Raw genomic sequence first — 24,240 nt, 5'->3', positions numbered from 1 at the left:
CTAGGCCATCAGGAGACGCAGGGCCTGTGTGTCTCCAAATAAGAGATTTGGGTGCAGTGGACTCTAAGGTCGCTTCCAGCGCTGACATTCTGATTGACTTCAAAAGGCCTAAATATGGGCATTCTTAGACATCAGGAAGAAAGGCCGAAGACATAAAATGAGGACTATCAAGTACCAATGTCCTCAGCCTCCTGTGTGAGGGAGAACTGTCTCTTTTGACCACACTGTTGATTTCTGGCTGCTTGTTTTAGCTGTGTGGCCCATAGCTCCAAAGGTGGGCAGATGAAAGGCTCCCCCTCATTGACTTGTTAGCTTTTACAATTAATGACTATATTCTATGCAAATCTAGAGCAAGGAAGGTGGGGAGAAGTTCTAGAATTTTTGTAGGAAGTTAACTGATGAGATAAATAAATCCGCACTTTAAAAAATATTTTATATTAAAATCAGAACTTAATAAATCGGTGGTGGGTGACGGAGGCACATACTATTTCCACAATCATTCTGCACTCTATAAAAAGCCAGATGTTTCCTTCTGGTGCACTAAAATAAGATCAGATCAGTAATAAAGCTAATTACAAAACTTGTAGCTAATAAACCCATGGTGTAAAAGCAAGCATTGCCATACTATGCAGTGTTATCACAGACCAAGTGCCTCTTTCCATAAAAGCACTCACATTTTGGGAGGAAACTTCTACAGCATTACATCTTTCTCAAGGTCCAATTTGGCTTGCGTCCCTCCTGGGAATTAAACAGTGAAGATCTCTCCAGCTGCATCTGCAAACCACAATCCACCTTCTTCTGTGAGGAACGGTCTGCAATGCCCACATTTCCCACAAGGGGACAGAGCACGACTGGGTCTTCAGCTAAAACAAACACGTAGGCTCCTGAATGCACAGCCCTGGGAGAGAATGCCTTCTTTCCTCGGGAAAGACACTTCACTAAAAGTTAAGAGGCAGAGCTGCTAGTGCCTGGGGTATAATTGCATTTTGCATCTCATGAAGCCCTAAGTATTTGCTAGCAACTTTTTTGGCTGTTCTAATGCAGAAGAAGGATGACATAGTTTTTGTGTGTGTGCATGTTGGACAATCCTCAGAGATTAACAGAAGCAAATTATTTTTCTTGTAAAAACATACAATTTATCCACCTAAATCACTAACGGAAGTATTTCGGAAGCCACCAAATATATTGTCCTACCTTCAAGTCTCTTTTGTGAGTTTACAGACACGCATGAGGTAAATAACTCCATTCATGTCCTAGCGCATGTGCCTTTGGACGGCACCTACATGGAAATAGTGCTTAGGATTGGAAATAGATTATAATTAAATAGAAATAAATTCCCCAAACATGAAATTTAGGATTGAAGAGCAATTTGACTTTTTAGTGGAAGATGTATGGCATTTCTCTTTCATATTTTTGTTGTGGGCTGGCTCCCATTTCTCTTTGCAAATCAGAACAAAGACATAAACCCACACACAGCAGGAACAGACTTTAAATTCAATTTCATTTTTTACTTTTATAATAATAGTCAAAGCACTGTTCTATAAAAGATTTTAAGAAATTTTTTAAAAAGTTCATTTTCTTGAACTTAATATCCTAAACAAGTAACTCTCCACAAGTCCCTGAAATCACACGAATTACATACTATGAATGTTTTAGGTGGCAAGTTTGAGTCCACCCAGAGGAACCTCGGAAGAAAGGCCTGGTGATCTACTTCAAAAAAATCAGCCACTGAAAACCCCATGGAGCACAGCTCTGCTCTGACACACACGGAGTCACTGTGAGTCAGAATCCACTAGACCGCAACCGATTTAGTCTCTTGAATGTAAGCTGGGGAAGGTAGGTTTAATCAAAGTGTGAAAACCTCTGAAGTCTTAACCAAAGATGGGGTGAACATTAAAGAAACAAGGTGAACTCACTGGTGCACATTCAGTACTTATAAAGCAAAGAAAAGGGACAGAGTTGGCTTTATTACTACTGCTAACAGAATCAAAGCTTTCACAGACTTCAAAAAAGTTTATTCATGAGATATATAAAAAGGCTTGACAAAAAGTAAGGCTATAAAACCCCACAACCTTGTACATCTCAACAGCATCACCACAGTCAACAACCAAAAGTCTCACTAACTCGATTCCTTGTATTTTAAGGAAAAAAGAGGTCTCTGTCAATCACAGCATTTCATATTATGAGTTATACTGCTGGCAACAGTTACCCCAATCTAGTCTGACAGTGCTATCTGGGAATTTTGGAATATTCCGTACAGAACCTTCCAGACACTGAAATCTCTCAAAGTGTATTTCTGAAGGTAAATTCAGAGTTGTTTTCTCAAGGCCAACTATTTTAAACAAAATTAAACGATCCTTATCACAACACTTGTGCCACCAAGGTGCAATACAAGATAAAACACGGAACTTTGGAGATGCAGAACTAGTTAAAAATGTGTAAATAAAGACAATAACCGTCTTTTTACTGGAAATGGAGGGGAGAGAAGAGAGCTTGCTCTGGGGAGCGGTGCCCCACGCACAGCAGTGAGTCAGAATCAGGGGGGTCGCTCTGACAGCTTTTCACACCCAGGGAGGGAAGCAGGTCCGGTTTGCGTCTGGGACTCTTTTCATCAAAGTCCAACTTTGTTCAGTCAGAGGTTCCCAGAGCATGTCTTACATTCCATGACAGTTCCTCTGGAAGCTCTCAAGTCCAAAGTCATGATCAAATTTTGTGGAGTTTTGTAACAATCAGTACTCTCACCGTTTGGTCAAACGAACTACATATGCAGAGGCCCCTTTTGTCTGGACTCCAGTCCAGACTTGATATGGGCTGAGTGGACAACGTCACGTTCTGCAGGAGGCTGACGGAGCCTGCGACTCCCATCTCCACGCCCTCGGAGTCTTTCTTTGATCGCTGAATAGGGTATTCACTGAAAAACAAGATCCGAGTGGTAAGAAGGAACAAATCTTAGCAGCCACCATTTTTTTTCATACATATACTTCAATGACGATTTCCATTTCTCAGTTGATTACTGGAACTGATCAATACTGAAAGAATCTTTCTAATGTTGAGTTGTATGCAAATAAAGAGACACTGTTCAAACTTCAACTCTATCTCCAAAACATCTCATAAAAGTGTGAGGCCTACTAGAAAATTTTTAACATTGTTTCTGTTCAGGACACGCCTGCATTTTCTCTTTTAATATGAAAGCTCCAGGTTGATCTACCATTCTTTAATCAGCTTACTTGGCGTTCTCGATCATCTTTTGTTGTACTTGTCTTGATTTGGGTGCTAGATGCCACAGGCAAACAGCATGTGCAAAGGCAAAAACTGCAAGTAACGTTTGCAGAACCTCATGTAAACACTTCCTGAATGGAGCAATGTCACCAGGTTCTAACCCCACAGATCCATACAGATGTATAGGGCCTTGTGCGTGCCATTACTATGGGAAGGCGCTCAGTGGAGATTTTAGACCTAAACATCATTGCTCTAGGAAGATTAAAAAAAAAAAAGCAATTCTGAGAACATCTAATTTTCTTTCAGCCAAAAATATAAATTTATAAAGTAAGAAGAACTGAAGGTTAACAACTCATAAATTCTACTTGGTCTAGATTGGAGAGAAGGAAAAAAGAAAAGAGCTTCTCTATCTCCTTCCTCCTCCTCAGGAAGATGTGTTACTAATGAACACAAATGTACTCCTGTGGCTTTTTAAAGCCTACCATGTACCAACCATTATACTTCCTTTACTTCATCAAGGCTAATAAAGGCCAAGGGTGTAAGTCACAAAGCAACCCAGACACAGAGCAGAAATGGAAAAAGTGACAGGCTGATGACCTACTGCTTCCTTTTCCTCTCAGACCCTACAACTTATTTCGATTAAAAGGAATAATATATTCAGATGAATGAATGAACAGTTCAAACACAGAACTTTATCCATGTACCTATTGGCCAAGGCTGCAGTTATTCAATATTTAAAAGATAACAAAGATTTTTTTAAACCCTCCGTATTATCCCTTAAAGTTCTGAGAGAGAGAAAAAGATTGATTCAAATACAAACACAAAAAACCCGAGCATGTTGGGCTTCCTTCAAAACAATTTCTGAATAACTAATGAGTTCCTCTAGAATTCTCGGTTAAGTGTTCAATAAATATTTATAATTTAACAGTATCACTACCGAGGGAGACTGGACATTGGACATAAAGCTAAATATCACCTTATTTAAACAGACTGTCCTTTGCTGGTATTATTATTTGACAGCAAAGCTCCAAGCCAATATGAAGATTAGACTAGACATTTGTTATGGCGTGGATTAAAGTTCACACTGAGATAAACTGCACATTTCTAGCTGCATACAGACTCAGTTTTACTGATACAACTGCATCCGTTATAATGTCTTCATCATTTGGCCACTGTGTAGACCTGGAGTACCGGTTAGTCAAAAATTCTAGCCGCAAACAGGTTTGTACATCTTCTGGAGTAACACCCCACATGGGAATTACACAGAAAACTGGGGACTAGTTCTTAAAGTCAGCAGCCCAAAGAGTTTGGTCATCAAGTAAAATAGTGACAGGTCTCTGCGTGGTTTAAGTAAGGGAACTGGCAGAGTTTAACAACGAGTGGAGAAACTGGGTTAGAAGAATCAGGGATGAACAGTGGGCAAAAGTGCTAAGGGAAATTACACAAAAAATGATCTAACTACTCTGCATTCCCCGGATCTCTGAAAACCTGTCTTCTGTTTTTTACTCGCAGAAGCTATATAGTTTTGAATTAAAGCTTTTGCTCTCAGTTTTTTTTGTCAGCTATATCCCTAAATAATAAGTATTTTCCCTTGGAGCCCGGTTCTTCAAAACCCATTCTAATGTCCTAGAGAAATAAGAGTCGTCACACAAATGGACATATGCACACCCACACTCACTGCAGCATTGTCCACGACAGCAAAAAGATGGAAACAACCTGGATGCCCACCAACAGATGAATGGATAAACAAACTGTGGTACATACAGGCAAGGGAGTATTAAGCAACGATAAAGAACAACGATCTGTAAAGCATCTCATAACATGGATGAATCTGGAGGGCGTTATGCTGAATGAAATAAGCCAATCACAAAAGGGCAAATATTGTATGAGACCAGTACTGTAAAAGCTCATGAAAAGGTTTACACACAAAAAGAAACAATATTTGATAATTACGAGGCGGGGAGGAGTGGGGATGGAAAAACTGAATAGACAAGTGATAAGTTTGGTGAAGGGTAAGACAGTACACAATACTGGGAAAGCCAGCACAACTTGTACAAGGCAAGGTCATGGAAGCTCCATAGACACATCCAAATTCCCTGAGGGACCAAATTGCTGGGCTGAGGGCTGTGGGGACCATGGTCTCGGGGAACATCCAGCTTAACTGGCATAACTTAGTTTATAAAGAAAATGTTCCATATCCTTCTTTGGTGAGTAGCATCTGGGGTCTTAAAAGCCTGTGAGCGGCCATCTAGGGTACTTCACTGGTCTCACCCCTTCGGGAGCAAGCAAGAATGAAGAAAACTAAAGATACAAGGGAAAGATTAGCCCAAAGGACTAATGGATCACATCTACCACGGCCTCCACCAGAGTGAGTCCAGTGTAACTAGATGGTGTCCGGCTACCACCACTGACTGCTCTGACAAGGATCACAACAGAGGGTCCTGGACAGAGCTGGAAAAAAATGTAGAACAAAATTCTAACTCAAAAAGAAAGACCAGACTTGCTGGCCTGACAGAGACTGGAGAAACCCTGAGGGTATGGCCCCCGGACATGCTTTCAGCTCTGTAAATGAAGTCACTCCTGAGGTCCACCCTTCGGCCAAAGATTAGACAGGCCCATAAAACAAAATGAGACTAAAGGGGCACAACAGCCCAGGGGCAAGGACTAGGAGGCAGGAGGGGACAGGAAAGCTGGTAATGGGGAACCCGAGGTTGAGAACGGAGAGTGTTGGCAAGTTGTGGGGTTGTTAACCAATGTCATAATATAGTATGTGTACTGTTTAATGAGAAACTAGTTTGTTCTGCAAACTGTCATCTAAAGTACAATATAAAAAAAAAAATTCTAGCTTGGAAAGAGAGCTAATAAATAGAGAAGTATTTTGTAAATGTGAAAGTCCCAGGCATATTGAAGATGGGGCTTTTCTTCTTACATTATTAATCAAACTTTACTTTTGAAATAACTTTCACTTATGGGCAGGTGTTTTTTCTTTTTTCCTGAGTGATGTTTTAGAGAAATATTTTTTTTCCCCTGCCAAGTTGATACTGTTTAGCTAAGATATTCAGAAATACCATTAACTCTCAATTTTTATCAGGCCTCTTAAAAAAGGAAGAGTACTGACATCTGCCCCCTCAGGCCTTTGGGATTCACGGAGTACAGTGCCTGGTAACACAGCTCTCACGCAACTCACCTTGTCTGAAGGAGGCAAAAAGCAAACGCAAAGATAAGGCTTTTCCTGGAGACCAATAAGGAGCTGTTTTCTGAATATGAGCATGTGAAGGGTCAGGGTGTAAAAATTTTAATTCTAACCCTTTTTCTATCCTCTAGAGATGATTAGGAGATAATATTTTTAAAAATTCTTTGGCTAAAATTTTCACATTTTTAATAAAAGTAGCAAAAACCTTGGTTTCAAGTCTGGTAAAAATGTTCCTGCTGTCACTGTGCGCCACCGAGTCAGTTCTGGCTCATAGCTACCCTGTATCACAAAAGTAAAATTGCCCCACAGGGTTTCCTAGGCTGTAATCTTCATGGAAGCAGATCACCAGATGTTTTTCCCACAGAGCGGCCAGTGAGTTTGAATGGCTGACCTTCTGGTTAGTAGCCGAGCACTTAACTGTTGTACCACCAGGCCTACCTACTCTAATATACTGAAGGTACCAATAAAATGACAAATATACTTAGTGTGTCAAAGGAAGGTTAATGTACTAATGCACCACAACTACCACAGCCTCCACCAGACTGAGTCCACCACAACTAGACGGTGCCTGGCTACCAGCACCGACTGCTCTGAGGGATCACGATAGTGGGTCCTGGATAGAGCTGGAGAGAAATGTAGAACAAAATTCTAAGTCACAAAAAAAAAAAAAAAACAGGCCAGACTTACTGGTCTGACAGAGATTGGAGAAACCCCGAGAGTATGGAGAGTATGGCCCCTGGACATCCTTACAGCTCTGTAATGAAGTCACTTCTGAGGTGGACTCTTCAGCCAAAGATTAAAAAAAAAACAAAACAAGACTAAATGGGCACAGCAGCCCAGGGGCAAGGATGAGAAGGCAGGAGGGGGCAGGAAAGGTGGTAACAGAGAACCCAGGGTTGATAAGGGGACAGTGTTGACATGCCGTGGGGTTGGCAACCAATGTCATAAAACAATATGTGTGTTAATTGTTTAATAAGAAACTAGTTTGCTCTGTAAACCTTCATCTAAAGTACAATAAAAAAAAAAAAAGACAGTTTATATTTGGGCTGATAAGAAGCAGCCACATGAACTAAGAAACAAACAAAAAACATGTTAATGTTTCCTAAGTATAAAAGAAATATATTATTAAAAAAATAAAATGCTTAGAATACAACAGTAATGTAATACCATGAAATTTAAAATCATATCAAAATGAACTAAGTCAAAGGAGTCAAAAAAGATAAAAAGTTCAATCCAACCCTACTTTACGCCCACAAAGAACTTCAAAGGGAGGAACATGCACTGGGAAAGACTTACTACTTCCAGAGGTGAAGTCCGCCAGCGCCTCCAGCAGTCAGAAAGAGCTCTCTGTTCTGTGGCAGGTGGCGGACCTGCCATACAGTAGATTTATGAGCCTACAAGTGACCAGAGACACACAGCTGCTTTATATATTTCCATGACAAAGACTGCCCTAGTCCTGTAAATAAGAAATTTTTACTACTTGAAATTTCAACGACTGTTATAAAAGTAATTAAGGTGATTTTTTGGCACATCTCTTTAGACTGGCTACAGAGATTTATAGGAACTAATCAGAAATTAGAAAAAGCATCATTCTTTATTGTTTTAAGAAATACAGCTCCACTGAATACTTAAAAAGGAAGTATATTATCAAATTAAAAGTCCATTTAAGCTTATAGTACCACATAATTTACAAAAATAGATTTTACAGATTTAAATATCTCTAGCTCATTCTGAATGGAAACTCTGGTGGCGTAGTGGTTAAGTGCTACGGCTGCTAACCAAAGGGTCGGCAGTTCAAATCTGCCAGGCGCTCCTTGGAAACTCTATGGGGCAGTTCTACTCTGTCCCATAGGGTCGCTATGAGTCGGAATCGACTCAACGGCACTGGGTTGGGTTTTTTTTAGCTCATTCTGAGGGAAAACAAAACACTCAAAAAACAATAATATACAGTTCTTCCAAAGGAAAAAGGAAAACATTGACTGAATTTGCACCCAGAACCTTATTCTCCATTTACTGCCACCTGATTTTCTCTGGTCTCCAAAATACGGACCTTGAGGATTTATAAACAGTGTTTATGGGCATAATAAGCTAAGGCCTTTATCAGTCATATTAAGCTAAAAGATAAAAAAAACAGCAACTGCAAGGTTAACAGCTTGTTAGCACCTCAGTAATAGCTAGTAGTAAAGCAATCCTAACCAAAAAAACCCACTGCCATCTAGTCCATTTCAACTCACGGTGCCCCTATAGGACAGAGTATAATTGCCCCACGAGATTTCCAAAGCTGTAAATCTTTATGGAGAAAGACTGCCACATCTTTGTCCTATGGAGTGGCTAGTGGGTTCAAACCACTGACCTTCTGGTTTGAGGCTGAGCGCTTTAACCACTGCGCCACCAAGGCTCCCTAAATCAATCCTAGCAGCACTATATTCACTATGGGAGAACGAGAGAAGGGAGAGAAGGAAAGGAGGGAGGGACAGAGGAGAGAGACGAATGCCTTCTGAACTATAGAAGCACTGACAATGGCTAACTTGAGCTAACCCACAATGTGTACACTTGACATTTTAGTCAGTGATTAGTCCTGACATTTGTTTTTAATACTTTTTTGAGAGAATAACCACCGGCTGGTAAAAACACATATCTTAAAATGTACACTCTAAGTGTGTGAGAGCTGCCAATAAATTAGGCTCAAGCCAACAAACTTATCTTAATTTGTTTTGTACCTTAAGCTTGTTTCTTCTGGAAGTAAAGTTGATAAAACCACAAAAAGAGGGGAAATGACCCTCTTAAAAATCCAACAGAGTCATTTATCTGACAGATTTTGCAGTTACTGGGTTAATTAAATAGTCACGCGTCGCTTAACACCCACGATATGTTCTGTGAAACAGTACACTGTGATTTGAACGTTGTGCCAACACCTTATTATATACAGGCAATCCCTAGGTTATGAACATCCAACTTACGGACAACTCATACTTAAGAATGGACTGCCATGAAGCCTATTATATTAAACATTTGAGTTAAATACATAGAATGGTTTGTAATAACGAATACACACTTTAGTTTGTGATGCTCATGAAAACACTGTGCGGTTTGGGAGTGTTTCTTAAGTGTTACATCCTCTACATCCCGTTCTCCAAACTTAAGGGACCACGGATGTATATGCAGGCAGATGTTGCCCAGTGGACATTACGTGGAGGATGACGTAAAGACACTATTATTTATAGATAATGAGAAACACGGTACAAAGTGTATATGAGCAATTTACTAAAGTGTTGACAGATACTTAGTATATTCTTAAATGACAAGGGCAAAACGATATTCTAATTCATCGTTGCCTTGCTGAGAATTTAGTTCATCAGGTAGCAACAATAACGTATAAATAATTATTATTATTGTAATAATGAAATACTACAAAATAGGAAAGTTTGGGAAATACCATTGAATCATGGTGGAGAAGACGAAGCAAGAGTGAATTCTTATTTCCTGAGCAACTTACGCATTTTAAACCTACCTGTAATTGATCATTCTTTCTTTTTTATTTTTATACACAAGGAAGCTCAGAGTTAAAAGTTGCAACTTATCTTTTGCAAATGACAGGACATTTCCACACAAATTTTATGTAATCCCCTTACTCCAGACATCATCTTATATTTTTAACCAGTATTTTCCCTCTTCCCGGCTTCTGCTTTCCTCCTCTATTGTTCTAATCCTGTAATTCCGTATGTTTCCCTCTGAGCTACCTCAAATACTATTTGAAACAAGGCAAAGCAAAAACAAATAAAATATTTTTGAGCATCAACTATGTACCAATCTCAGTGATTACCCCTTTCAACAAATTATTTCATCTATATAGTAAACTGGAATACTAAATAAAATATGATAAAATGACAAATAGATACGTTGATATATTTTGAAAAATAAAAATTGGATATTAATACAAATACTATATATTTATTAAAAAATACCAGGCTGGCTGAGACCAGAACTAGATGGTGCCTGGCTACCGTCAATGACCACCCTGACAGGGAACACAACAGAGAGTCCCTGATGGAGCAGAAGGAAAGTGGGGTGCAGAACTCAAATCCTATTAAAAAGACCAGACTTAATGGTCTGGCTGAGACTGGAGGAATCCCAGAAGACATGGCTCCCAGACTCCCTGTTAACCCAGAACTAAAGCCATTCCTGAAGCCAACTCTTCAGACAAAGAATAGACTGGACTATAAGACATAAAATGGTACTTGTGAAGAATGTGCTTCTTAGTTCAAGTAGATACATGAGACTAAATGGGCAGCTCCTGTTTGGAGGTGAGATGAGAAGGCAGAAAGGGACAGGAGCTGGTTGAATGGACACAGGAAATCTGGGATGGAAAGGAGGAGTAAGCTGTTACATTATAGGGATAGCAGCTAGGGTCACATAACAACGTGTGTATAAATTTTTGTATGAAAAACTAACTTGAGCTGTAAACTTTCACCTAAAGCACAATAAAAAAAAAAAAAAACAGGCTGGATTTTGTTGATCAAACTCCTAACATCAGCTAATTTTCTTGAGACTGCCACTAAGCTACACAATTCTCAGCCATCTGAGGTCTTATTATAATCAAGAAGTCTCTAGAATTTATAAATTTTGGGAACGTACTCTGCACAAAAAAACTTGTCAAGAATATATCAAAAATAGCTTCCTGCACATAAAGACCTGAAAGAAACTTCTGTGACTAATTCTATTAGTCTAAACCAAGTCATCATGCCTCTTTACAGAAAGACATTTCCCTCATGTTTACCTTTTCTGAAACGGAGGCAAAACCTTTGGTCGGATGCTGTGTTCTCATGTCAAAAACATGGAACTTTCCTTCCAGAGATGTAGCAACTAACTTATTCATACTTATGTCTCTTCTGTCAAACTCCACGCTACATACCTGAAGAGAGAGTATTATCAATGGAATCTTCATTATTATTCAGCAAGCTCTTATAACTAAGTAAAACAGCCTTAAACTTATCAGCTCACATGAAAGCATTCATTCATTGTATAATTTAAATCAATATATCAAGTACTTTTACCTGTAAAAAATATTCTTCTTGGTTAATAAGATCAATAAAAATCATCTGGTGTTGTCATACCATGCCCACTTGGGATGGGTTCCAAATGCCATGCATTTATGGTCGTAATTTAATTTTTTACATTATTTAATACAGTTAAGTCAAACCTGTTACTGTTGAGTCAATTCCAACTTGTAGTGACCCTATAGGACAGAGTAGGACTGCCCCACAGGGTTTCGAAGGCTATAATCTTTACGGAAGCAGAATGCCACATCTTTCTCCTACAAAATGGGTTCAAACCATCAACCTTTCGGTTCACAGCCAACCACTTAACCACTGCACCACCTGGGTTCCTTCAGTTAAGTCTGACTTTAAACAACACGAAAAAATTACATTCCTCATTAAAGGTGTACAACTCAGGAACCAAAAATCTGAGAATACTTGGGGAGGCTGTTACTATTTCAGGCATTCCAAAATTAACAGGAAAAAGGCCTCTTATTTGCTGGCTTTGATATCTTCATACTGCATGGCCCAAGCGCTCCACAGATAGCCCGAGAAGCTGGTGGCTCACGTGGCATCGTACACACCACACCTGTGTGTGTGTTCACTTTCTAAAGAGAGGATCCATGATTTTCATTAGATTCTCAAAGGGCTCCATGATCCCAAAAGGTTAAAAGGGGTTGTACTGAGATGTTTAGTAGATACACTTGCCCTTTCTAGTAGTTGGAAACATGCTCAAAGAAACTAAAAAGCATCAGAATGTACATTACCCCATTTTTTATGTTCGTCTCCCACCGCAATGACATATTTCTGAGATCAAACAGTTTAATATCTCCGTTGTCATAGCCAGCACAAACAACACGCTCCTCTTGATTATAAGCATTGCCTGGAAATCAAGGTACAAAATTTCAGATGTTTTTAAATATTAATTTGAAGGCTGCTTAAAAAAGGTTTAGGAAGCTACACATATAACTTATACCAAATCATACATAAAATCAATATGACAGAATTCCACTTTAACAACTCTTATAGGGCATCAAACTCCTTTTTGTATTTAACATTGTTAACAAGATAGAGTCTGGTCAATATGACACCTTAAATACATACACCATAATGACCCCTGAGAACAAAGACTCAACAAAGTAAGTAAAACAGACACAAAAAACTTCCTTGGATCCAAGAACATCAAACTGATGTTCAAGAAACAGACTAAGCACTGATTGGAAGGAGAGGTAGAATGAGGCCAATGGGAAAAGAGAGACCCGTGGATCAATGCACCCTCCACGCTGGCATGGAGCAGTGTGGCCATTTTGGGACAGCATCAAAAAACAACCTGGAGTGAGGAACCCAGGAAAACAACTGCAAAGAGAGCACAGCTAGTGGTAGAGATTCTGTGTAAACAATCCTGGAAAGAATGACAAGCACCCAACCCAGCAATGGCAAGAATGTTCCCTGTCCCCATACCCCAGTGACAGGCTGGACAGACACAACACCTCATCAGCAATGCCAGCCACACCGTGTCAAGCATCATATGCACCTCTGTCAGATGACAAGCAGGAGATTATAGTGCTATCATCTAATGTCTGCCTGGCTGCAAAGTTACACATCCTACACCCAAACAGTTCCTGTAGGCCTTCTGAACATGCCTGAAACCCCTTGATAGCCCAACACCTACTGAGATGTCAATTCATGTATGCACGGCGGGCCTACCCCTGCCCATTCGTGTAGCACTCTCTCACAGAGGATAGAGAGATGTCCTGGCCTGACCTCCAGTGAATGAACTGCTAGCACCAACCCAGAAGGACCCCATGGTCCCACAAGGGCTGGCGGGGTGGGGACCCTGATCACTCAACACTTCAATATCTGGGAAAGAACCTACTCTCCCACATACATGCAATCCAGTAAAGGAAGACACATGACTTACCACAAAGGACTTGCATGTGGGTGTGACCCACCATACTCACAAGTGAGAAGAAATCACGCCCAACCAACAGAAACCACAAAGTCACACATAGACCAAAGCCACAAAACAACAGTTAAAATAATACTAAGGAAGAAAGACATACTAAAGAGAAAAAGAAGAAACAAAGCTCCGGATACATCAAAGAAATCAGCACGAAACAAATATAGTCAATAAAGAAATATACAAATCAACACCTTAATGCCTCAGAGACACGGACAATAACAAATCATATGAAGAAACAATACAAGACGGCTCAAACCAGTGACCAAAATAAAGAGGCAGAGAACCTTTCTAAAGAAGCAATGGTAATAGAACTACCTGATAAGGAATTCAAAAGACTTATTATACAGGATCCTCAAAGCAAGCAGGGAAAACACAAACAAAGCCTGGAAGAATGACAAAATAAACAAAATGACAAAATAAACAGGCAATTAGAAACTATACAAAAGCAACAACTAGAAATCCAGATTTACAATAAAATATCAGAAATAGATAACTCAATGCAAGGATATAAAAGTAGAACTGAATCAATAGAAGAAAGAATCTGTGAAAAAGAGGACAAATCCCTTGATATTAATTTGTTTCAGGAACAATCAGAAAAAAGAATGAAGAAAGCCTAAGAGTTATGTGGGACACTATCAAGAGGAATAATTCACACTTAATAGGAATTCCAGAACAGGAGGAGAAAAAAAAAAAAGTACAGAGAAATTTTGAAGATTTATTTGAAGAAAATTTCCCCAATATCATGAAAGATGAGAAGGTTTCCATCCAAGAAGTTCAACCAAAGGATAGACCTCAAAATAAAGTCACCAAGACATACCATAATCAAACTTTCCAAAATCAAAGAAGAAGAAAGAATTTTGAGATCATCTGGTAAAAAAAAAAAAAAAATCACCTACAAACGGTAACCAATAAGGCTAAATACTGATTTCTCAGCAGAAACCATGCAGGCAAGAAGGCAATAGGAAGGAAAAGAACTGTCAACCAAGAATCATTCCTAGCAAAACTGTCTTTCAGATATGATGGTGATACTAGGACATTCCCAGATAAGCAGAAATTTAGGGAATTTGTAAAAACCAGACCAACCCTACAGGAAATACTAATGGGAGTCCTTCAGACAGAGAACCAACAACATCAGAGAACAACCTGAGATTAAGACACATAACACCATTACCTAGATACCAACCCATATAATGAATTCTCAAAAGTAAAATAAAGTTGCAAAAGTGAAAACAGGGAGCCAGAGATGTCAATCTGTAAACCAAGAAAACTTCAAAACAAAAAGGGGGAATAAAAAGTGTAGCTACAGAACTTCCATATGGAGGTGGTCACGGTGATATCAAGATATATAACACACTGTTTTAAGCTTAGGAAGATAAAGGTAAATTTCAGAGTAACCACAAAGAAAATTAATAAATACACTCACCAAAGCGAAGAAGAAAATCAAAAAGATTCAGTAAAAACACAAAATCAATAACGAACGACATGAAAACAAAATCCATAAACAAAGAGAAATGAGCATAGAAAAGAACAAAGAAACCATTAACACTACAAAAAAGGCTTAACAAAATGGCAGCAGTAAATTCATATCTATCAATAATTATACTGAATGTAAATGGTTTAAATGCACCAGTCAAAAGACAGAGAGTGACAGACTGGATGAAAAACATGACCCATCAATATGTTGCCTACAAGAGACACACCTTAGATACAAAGACATAAATCAGCTAAAATTCAAAAGGATGGAAAAAATTTATCAAGCAAACAGTAATGAAAAAAGAGCAGGAGTGGCAATAATAATCTGTGATAAAATAGGCTTTAAGTCAAAACCCATTATAAGAGATAAAAAAGGGCATTATATAATGATTAAAGGATCAATCTACCAAGAAGACATAACCATAATAAATATTTACGAATCCAATGACAGAGCTCAAAAATACATAAAACAATGAAAAGAGAAACAGACAGTTTTATAATAATAGTAGGAAACTTTAACACACCACTTTTTGTGATGGGCAGATCTAGAAAGAAACTCAGCAAAGATACAGAAGATCTAAATAACACAATCAACCAATTCGACCTCACAGACATACAGAACACACCACCCAACAGCAGCATAGTACACGTTCTTCTTCAGTGCACATGAATCATTCTCCAGAATAGACCATATTTTAGGCTACAAGCAAGTCTCTATAAATTAAAAAACATCAAAATAACACAAGCATCTTCTCTGATCGTAATGCTATAAAACTAGAAATCTGTAACAGAAAAAACAAGGAAAAAATTAAACACACACAAACTGCATTAACACCTTACTTAAAAACTGTTGGGTAAGAGAAGAAATTAAAAATGAACTTAAAATTCTTAGAATCAAATAAGCATGAAAATACAATATACCAAAATCTTTGGGACACAGCAAAAGCAGTGCTCTGAAGAGAATTTATAAAAATAAATGCACACATCTAAAAATAAGAAAGGGCCAAAATCAATATCTTAACTCTGTAACTTGAACAATTAGAAAAGGAGTGGCAAAAGAAGTCCACAGTCATCAGAAAAAAGGAAATAATAAAGATCAGAGCAGAAATAAATGAAATAGAAAACAGTAGGAAAAAAAAAAAGACTAGAAGTTAGTTCTTTAAAAAGATCCATAAAATTGACAAACCACTGGCCAAACTGACAAAGAAAAAAAAAAAAAGAGAAGATGCAAATAACCAAAATAAGAATTGAGATGGGTGACATTACAACAGAACCAACTGAGATAAAAAGAATCATAAAAAAAATTATGAAAAATTGTACTCCAATAAATCTGAAAATCTAGAAGAAATGGACAAACTTCTAGGAACACACTAACTAAGCTAACACAAATAGAGTTAGAAAATTTGAAAAGATCCATAACAAAAGAAGACACTGAAGATGTCATTAAAAAAAACTCCCAACAACAACAAACATCCCAGCCCAGACAAACTTCACTGGAGATTTCTACCAAACGTTCAAATATCAGTTGGCACCAATTCTACTCAAACTATTCCCCAACATAGAAAAGGAAGGAAAACGCCCTAATTAATTCTATGAAGCTACCAGCATAACCGTGATACCAAAGCCAGGCACCAAACACCCACTGCCGTCGAGTCGATTTCAACTCACTGCAAACCCTATAGGACAGAGTAGAACTTACCCATTGGGTTTCCAAGGAGCGGCTGGTGGATTCAAACTGCTGACTTTTTGGTCAGCAGTCAAGCTCTGAACAACTGCACCACCAGGGCTCCAAAGCCAGACAAAGGAACCACTAAAAAAAGAAAATTCCAGACCAATATTCCTCATGAATATAGATGTAAAAATTCCCAACAAAATTTTAGCTAACACAATTCAACAGCATATCAGAAAAAATAATGTATCACAATCAAGTGAGATTCATACCAGGTATGCAAGGATGGTTCACCATTAGAAAATCAATCAACGTAATTCACCACATAAATAAAACAAAGGAAAAGAAATCACATGATCATCTCAATTGAAACAGAAAAGGCATTCGAAAAAATCTAACACCCTTTCCTGATAAAACTCTCAGCAAAATAGGAATAGAAGGGAAATTCCTCAACATAATTAAGGGCATACATGCAAAACCAACAGCCAACATTATTCCCAACAAAGAAAGATTGGGAGCATTCCCCTTGAGAATGGGAATGAGACAAGGATGCCCTTTATTACCACTCTTATTCAATAATGTACTGGGAGTCCTAGCTAGAATAGTAAGACAAGAAAGGGAAATAAAGGGTATCCAAATTGGAAAGAAAGAAGTAAAGCTATCCCTTATTCACAGATCACATGATCCTATGCATAGAAAATCTCACAGACTCCACAAAATAGTTACTGGAACAGAAGGATTCAACAAAGTGGCAGAGGACAAGATTAACACACAAAAATCAGTTGGGTTCCTCTACACTAACAAGGGAGGGCTCTGAAAAGGAAATCAAGAAATCAATACCACCTACAATAGCCCCCAAAAGGATAAAATACCTAGAAATAAACCTAGTCAGGGACAGAAAAGACTTATACAAGTAAAACTGCAAAACACTACTAAAAGAAACTGGAAGAGATGGCCAGAAGTGGAAAACCATTCCATGCTCATGGATTAGAAGACTTAACATTGTGAAAATGTCAATACTACCCAAAGCAACCTACAGATACAATGCAATCCCAATCTAATCCCAACAACATTCTTTAATGAAACAGAAAAACTAATCTCTAACTTTACATGGAAAGTAAGGAAGCCCCGAATAGCTAAAGCAACACTGAAGAAGAAGAACAAAGTAGGAGGCCTCACACTTCCTGCTATCAAAACTTACTATACAGCCACGGTAATCAAAACAGCCTAGTACTGGTTCAACGACCAATGGAACAGAATCGGGAACTCAGAAGTAAATCCATCCATTTACGGGCAGCTGATCTTCGACAAAGGGCCAAAGTCTATTCAATGGGGAATAAACAATCTTTTTAACAAATGGTGCTGGCAAAACTGGATATCCATACACAAAAAAAAAACTAATCACGATCCATAACTCACATCATGCACTAAAACTAACTCAAAATGAATCAAAGATCTACCTGTTAAAGCTAAAACTATAAAGTTCCTGGAATATAGGCACATAAACTGTACTGTACCTGTTGCTGTCAAGTCGATTCCGATTCATAGTGACCCTATTAGACAGAGTAGAACTGCCCCATCAGGTTTCCAAGGAACGGCTGGTGGATTTGAAACACCGACCTGTTTGTTGGCAGTTGAGTTCTTAACCACTGTGTCACCAAATTAGGGGCCCTAATTTTTGGCAAAAATAGTCTATCAAGCAAAATTAAAAATGCAGGAACAACAGAGATAAATTAGATAACTGGGACCTCCTAAAAATTAAATACTTAATGCTCATTGGAAGACTTTATCAAGAAAGTTAAAAGAAAACTGACAGACTGGGAAAAAATCTTTGGCAAGGACATATCTGATAAGGATCTAATCTCTAAAATATATAGAAAACTTCAACAACAATAAAAAGACAAATAATCTAATCAAAAAATGGGCAAAGGACATGAACAGACACTTCACCAAAGAAGGCATTCAGGTGGCCAACAAATATATGAAGAGATGCTTGTCATCATTAGCCATTAAAAAAAAAAAAAAAAAAAGCCATTAGAGAGATGCAAATCAAACTATGAGATACCATCTCACCCCTGCAAAAATGGCAATGATCAAAAAAAAGAAAAAACCAGAAAACAACAAATGCTGACAAGGTTGCAAGGTGACCGGAACTCTTACGCATTGCTGGTGGGACTGTAAAATGGTATAGCCACTATGGAAAACAGTATGGCACTTCATCAAAAAGCTAGAAATAGAAATACCTTATGATTCAGAAATCCCACTCCTAGGTTTATTTATCCTGGAGACATAAGAACAGTGACATGAATAGACATACGCATACCTACGTTCATCACAGCATTATTCACAATAGCAAAAAGCTGGAAACAACCTAAGTGCCCATCAACGGATGAATGGATAAACAAATTGTGACACACACATATGTAGCTATAAAGAATAATGAGGAGTCCCTGAAACATCTTAAAACATGGATGGGACAAATGGGACATGGGACAAATATTGTATTGTCCCACTATTATAAAAAGTAGAGGATAGATACACAGAAAGCAAAGTCCCTTGATGGTTACCAGGGCTGAGAGGGAGAGGGAGGAGGAATCACTTTCTAAATAGTAGACACTTATTGCTTTTGCTGATGGGAAAAGCAATCCTAAATATGGGTGAAGTCAGCACAACCTGATGAAGGTAAATAAAGACACTAAGAAGTACAGGGGAAAAAAAAAAACATTGATAAAAAAAAGAAATTCATCAAACATAGTGCAGTCTGGAAGGATAAATACACCTCTGCGTCTATTGCTTTCTTTAATAGTTACATTTGAATACAAATAGAAACTACTTTAAAACTTATTTGGCAAATTTTTGGTCTGGCATTTATCCCTTCTTTGAAGGGAGACCTCAAATAAGCTGTAGTACACTGTGACATATTTTAGTTGCATGGATGTAATCATGCCCAAGGTAATTTATAATCTCTAGTTAAATTCATCCTGCTTGGGTTCAGGATTACTCTCCTGAGTACCTGTTGCTGGGGAAACAGCGTTAAGCGCGAGGGAGGCTGCTCTGACTATGCTAGCCTGTCTACCCATCTTATCCCAAGGCCTTCATTCTCTACTGTTTCCAAGTCCCTCTTTCTCATAAAAACCAACTCTGCATTTCCAACTGTGGGCTCCACCTAGATGGTGTACCTGTGTCTTAAGCTCATGATGTCTGACCTCACCATCTTCCCTCAGAAACCAACCTATGCCTTTTGGAAATTTTTCAATTAATGACATCATTCACCTCACAATTAGCCTAAAACTGAGTCATCTTGGACACAGCCCTTTCCCCTGTCCCTTTTATCCAATAAATTGCCATATTTTATTTACTTTACAACAAAATTATCTTTAGAATCAATCCTCTCTGCTCCATCCCCATTGCTTCTAACCTAAGTCTTCCCTGGAATATCACGAAGAGCTCACATCCCCCCACCACTCATCTCTCCCCACTACACACCATCAGTTTAATTTTCTTAAAGATCTGATCATACCTCATCCCTGCAAAAGACCTTCAAGGGCTTACCACCTGCAGACGATCCAAGCCGGACCGCTAGCTATGGTCCTAAGCCAACTCTAAGGTTTTTCTAAATATTATTCCCCTCCACCCTACAGAGCAGCTCTAATCGGCAAACAGGGGGCTGCGATGATTTGGAATCGACTCTACGGCAGCTACCAACTACAGCGTACCCCTCTACATACCTTTCCAGGCACCTCTCAAGCTATCCTCTAGGTCCGACATTTCCTCCCGATACCAGTGGTTCGAAACCCAAGTACCCTTGGTCTGAGCTCGAGATGCCCCTCCCTGCCAGTCCTCTCCCCCTCCGGCCCCCTTGTGCGTTCATCCACGCCTCTAGAGACATCTTATCACTCCCACCTCACAATTATTTCTATAGCTATCAGGCCCTCTTCCCTACACTCTAAGCTTCCTCAGGCTTTCGGTTTCATCTCTGCATACTCCACAGCGCTTTACATATTCTTGGGATTCATAAAAAATTGTCAAATCAAATCATTTTTTTTAAACTTAATATCCTAGGTTTAAAACTGCCCTTACGGTCTTCAGATCAATCCTGAAAGAGCTTTAATGAACCCAAAGGTAGTTACTTTTTAATTATTATATCCATTTTTAAATGATCATTCTAAACAGTAATCCTGAAATTTCTCCCCAAAGTATACTTGTCTTATGTTTACATTACTAGCCATAATATACAAACACATATTAATCCCCATATAATAATTTTTTTAAATTGGAAACCTAAAACTTTTTTACTAAATATAACAGTCCAATTTAAGAACATAAAAAGTTAAACAGTACACGTATACCTTCAGCCCCCACTTTCAAATATTTAGTTTAAAACTAAATATGGCCCATATCCTCTAGGAGCAAAACTTAGTTTAATGCTGGTGCTCAGGAAGATTCCCAAACACAAACATCAGTTAGTCCCATAAAATAAATATTCATTTTAAGAATATTAACAGAACACAAGGATCAGATTTATAAGAAGCAATTTTGTAATGGCATTACTATTTTCTAGAAAATAAACATATTCTGTGTAGAGTGCAATGTAAGATTTTTTAGGTTAACAGTTGCATTTGAGGCCCTGCTTATATCATTAATAGCATTTGGTTCTAAATAAGGTCAATACCATCTAATGATAAAGAAGTACAAACTAATAATAGCAATTATTTCTGAGGACTTCATATTCTGAGCACAATTTTAAGTGCTTTACATGTGTTAGCTCACTGAATCCTCATAACAACACTACTGAGTAGATTCGATTATTAGATCCATTTTATAGATGAAGCAATCAAAGCACAGAAAAGTTTGGTAATGTGCCCCACATCACTCAGCCAATAAACAGCAGAGGCAGGATTTGAACCCAGGCCCTGGAGCCCATCATTAACCACCACGAGCATCTGTCTCACTAAACTGTCAGAATAATCCACAAAACACACAAGGAGGCTCCCAGGACTTTGTTGCAGCACTGTGCTTTTTACCACCTGCTATTTCACATGCTAGAGTTCTTCAATGATTTACCAAATGCCACAGTCCAGCAGTCTCTCTTGTTTTCTCCTTGTACGGGTTCCATTTTAGCAACAGGATCATCTTTCTGCCTTGGGTCCCACACCTTGACAGTTCCTGTCATGAATAAAAGTGAGTTGGCAAAATTCAACAGTGAAGGCTCACATTGTTTTTTTCCTGCAATCTCCTCCTACAGCTTCCTGTGCTCACGGCAATATTACAGATGTTGTGACAACTGAAAAATACCTATTTTTATGACTTCCAATTGTGTAAATTGTATTTAATATCAGAGAAATAACCCATGTTGCTATCTGACTTGATTTCCAATGAATACATACACAGAAAAGCCAATATGCTGTCCCTAAGTTCGCAGAGCCCTAGCGGCACACTGGTTAAGAGCTTGGCTGTTAACCAAAAGGTAGGCAGTTCAAATCCACCAGCCACTCCTTGGAAACCCTACGGGGCAGTTCTACTCTGTTCTATAGAGTCACTCTGAGTCAGAATTGACTTGAAGGCAATGGGTTTAGGTTTTTGGTTCAAGCTCCCTGCAAGGATGACTTACAAGGCAAATAGAAATACTGTGCAATTCAAATCAAGCCTTATTTTCTTTGTTTGAGCCTAAAACTAACGAATTATTTGGTTTATTAAAAAGCTACCAGTGTCATTTTAAATGCGTCCTTACTATTCATATAACCATTGGTATTTTTCTTATACAGACGAATAAACTCTAATTTTCTTATCTATGATTTTTTACATGGAGTTTTAGAACACTATTTAATTTTAATTTCCCTGTAGCAACAGAGAAAAGGGAATTATTACATAAAATTAACAATTTTTTCTCAATTTAATTTCTACCCCCTCATTTTAATTCAAATTACCAGACTACTAACTAAATGATGTCACTGACTAAGGAGAAATACAAACAGTTGCAACAAAATGGCTGAAAGACAAACACCTGAGAGAGACTAAGAAAAGGACAAAAAATCCTTAAAAAGGCTAATAAACTCAGGAAAAGGAAGATGTACCACTAGTTCTGTCTCCAGGAATAAAATTAAGTTGGTCATTAAAAAACTGCTTTTAGGGTTCATATAAATTGGTAAGATAAATATTGTTTCAATGACCTGAGAACAGACAACGCCTACAAAAAACTATCCAGTAAACAAACAGAAGTTAACACAAGTTAGAATCCTGTACCATTTCTGTCTATAAAATCAGAGGGAAAAAAAAGAAAATCAATACTGGCAGGGTAGACTAGAAATGGTATTCTCATCCATTGTGGCTGACAACGTAAATAAGCAATTGGAAAGATCTGACAATACATTTTAAAAATTATAAAATATGTCTTTTTCCAAACCAGTTACATGTATGACGATCCTCAATTCTTCATTAACTTTAAGTCATCCTGCCAAAAAACTTAAAGCAAAATGAATGCTTATTAACAGCGTCACGGTCAAGTACACTGTGAAACATCCATATGCTGGTATAGCAGTTATTAAAATAATAATTACAAAAACTACACGGGAAGAGCAATATTTGCATATAACACGAAATGAGATACAAAACTGTATTCATACTGATAATAACCACGCAAAATTATGTATAAAACTGGAAAGAACAGAATTCTAATGGTTGCCTAGTGTGGCAGAGATTAATTTTTTCCTTCTATTGCTTCCATTGCTCCATATTGCTTTTATAATGAAAAAAAGAGTTATTTGTAAAACACAGCCTATGACAAAATTACGCAATTTTTCTTTTAAAACAATCTCTTCATGATCTTGAGCAGCTATTTAAAAACTAGTCAAATCAACAATACCAAATCTCTCACGCGCCCCCCCCCCCCACACACAAGGCAACACAACACTGTGACTCTGTGACAGTCACTTGGGATAGAGGACACCAGAAAACCTCTCTCTCCCTGTTGGCCACCAAAAGTTGGAAAAGCAGAGTCGGTGCCCTTGGAGCGCTCCCCAGGGCTCAGCGGAAGGAACATAGAATTCAGTTTTCGACCAGCTGTCAATCTGACAATTTTCACAAGTACTAATTCTGCTGTCTTTAAAAAAGAAAATGAAAAGCTGTCTTCCCACGCTGTATCGTCAGCAGCCTCCTAAACCTGCAAAGAAATTTAAAATTCTTCAAGGTTCATAGGAAACTACCATTCTTACTAGCTGAACTCGCTCAAAATGAAAATAGTAAGTTCTATGCCTCTAACTCAAAATACCCGGCAGTCTGTGAAACAAGGAAGGGTATGTAATCACACTTGCCTAAAAGTGGAAGCAAGAATGTTAGACTTAGGGGTCAAGAGGACTGAGGAAGATTTCCACATAGAGAGGATATACTCTCACATAGAGGTTCTCCTTTAAAAAAAAAAAAAATTAAAAATACACAGAATACTTTGACTCACCATCTCGGCTGCCAGTCACAATTTCAGGTGCTCCTTCTCCAATTCCTAGTCCACCTACGCCATCTATAGTATTTATAATTTCTTTATGGCCCTTTACAGAATACACTGGGATCTCTGGAGCCTCCAAATTCCTAAACAACAGAAAACAGCTTCTTTCTTACTTCACATGCCCCAACATTTAAGTCCACCACTAAAACCTGAGAATAGACACTATATTTAGATTTTTGTTAAAAAATA

The 24,240-nt window shown here is 38.3% G+C and overlaps 1 protein-coding gene across 1 annotated transcript in view; it reads right to left on the bottom strand.

Annotated features, from left to right (window-relative positions):
• Window positions 1-1,608: 1,608 nt before the first annotated feature.
• DNAAF10 (dynein axonemal assembly factor 10) overlaps window positions 1,609-24,240 on the bottom strand; it is a 34,307-nt gene continuing 11,675 nt past the window's right edge. The window contains exons 3-8 of the mRNA XM_049857021.1: window positions 24,004-24,134; window positions 21,618-21,719; window positions 12,216-12,331; window positions 11,190-11,324; window positions 7,709-7,806; window positions 1,609-2,911 (exon numbers count right to left, since the gene is read on the bottom strand). Coding sequence (XP_049712978.1) covers window positions 2,704-2,911; window positions 7,709-7,806; window positions 11,190-11,324; window positions 12,216-12,331; window positions 21,618-21,719; window positions 24,004-24,134 — 790 coding nt within the window. The 3' untranslated portion in view covers window positions 1,609-2,703. The remainder of the gene's footprint in view (window positions 2,912-7,708; window positions 7,807-11,189; window positions 11,325-12,215; window positions 12,332-21,617; window positions 21,720-24,003; window positions 24,135-24,240) is intronic.

Source organism: Elephas maximus, chromosome 17 (assembly GCF_024166365.1).
Source record: "Elephas maximus indicus isolate mEleMax1 chromosome 17, mEleMax1 primary haplotype, whole genome shotgun sequence".
NCBI lineage: Eukaryota > Metazoa > Chordata > Mammalia > Proboscidea > Elephantidae > Elephas > Elephas maximus.
This window is presented reverse-complemented; position numbering and strand designations above follow the sequence as displayed.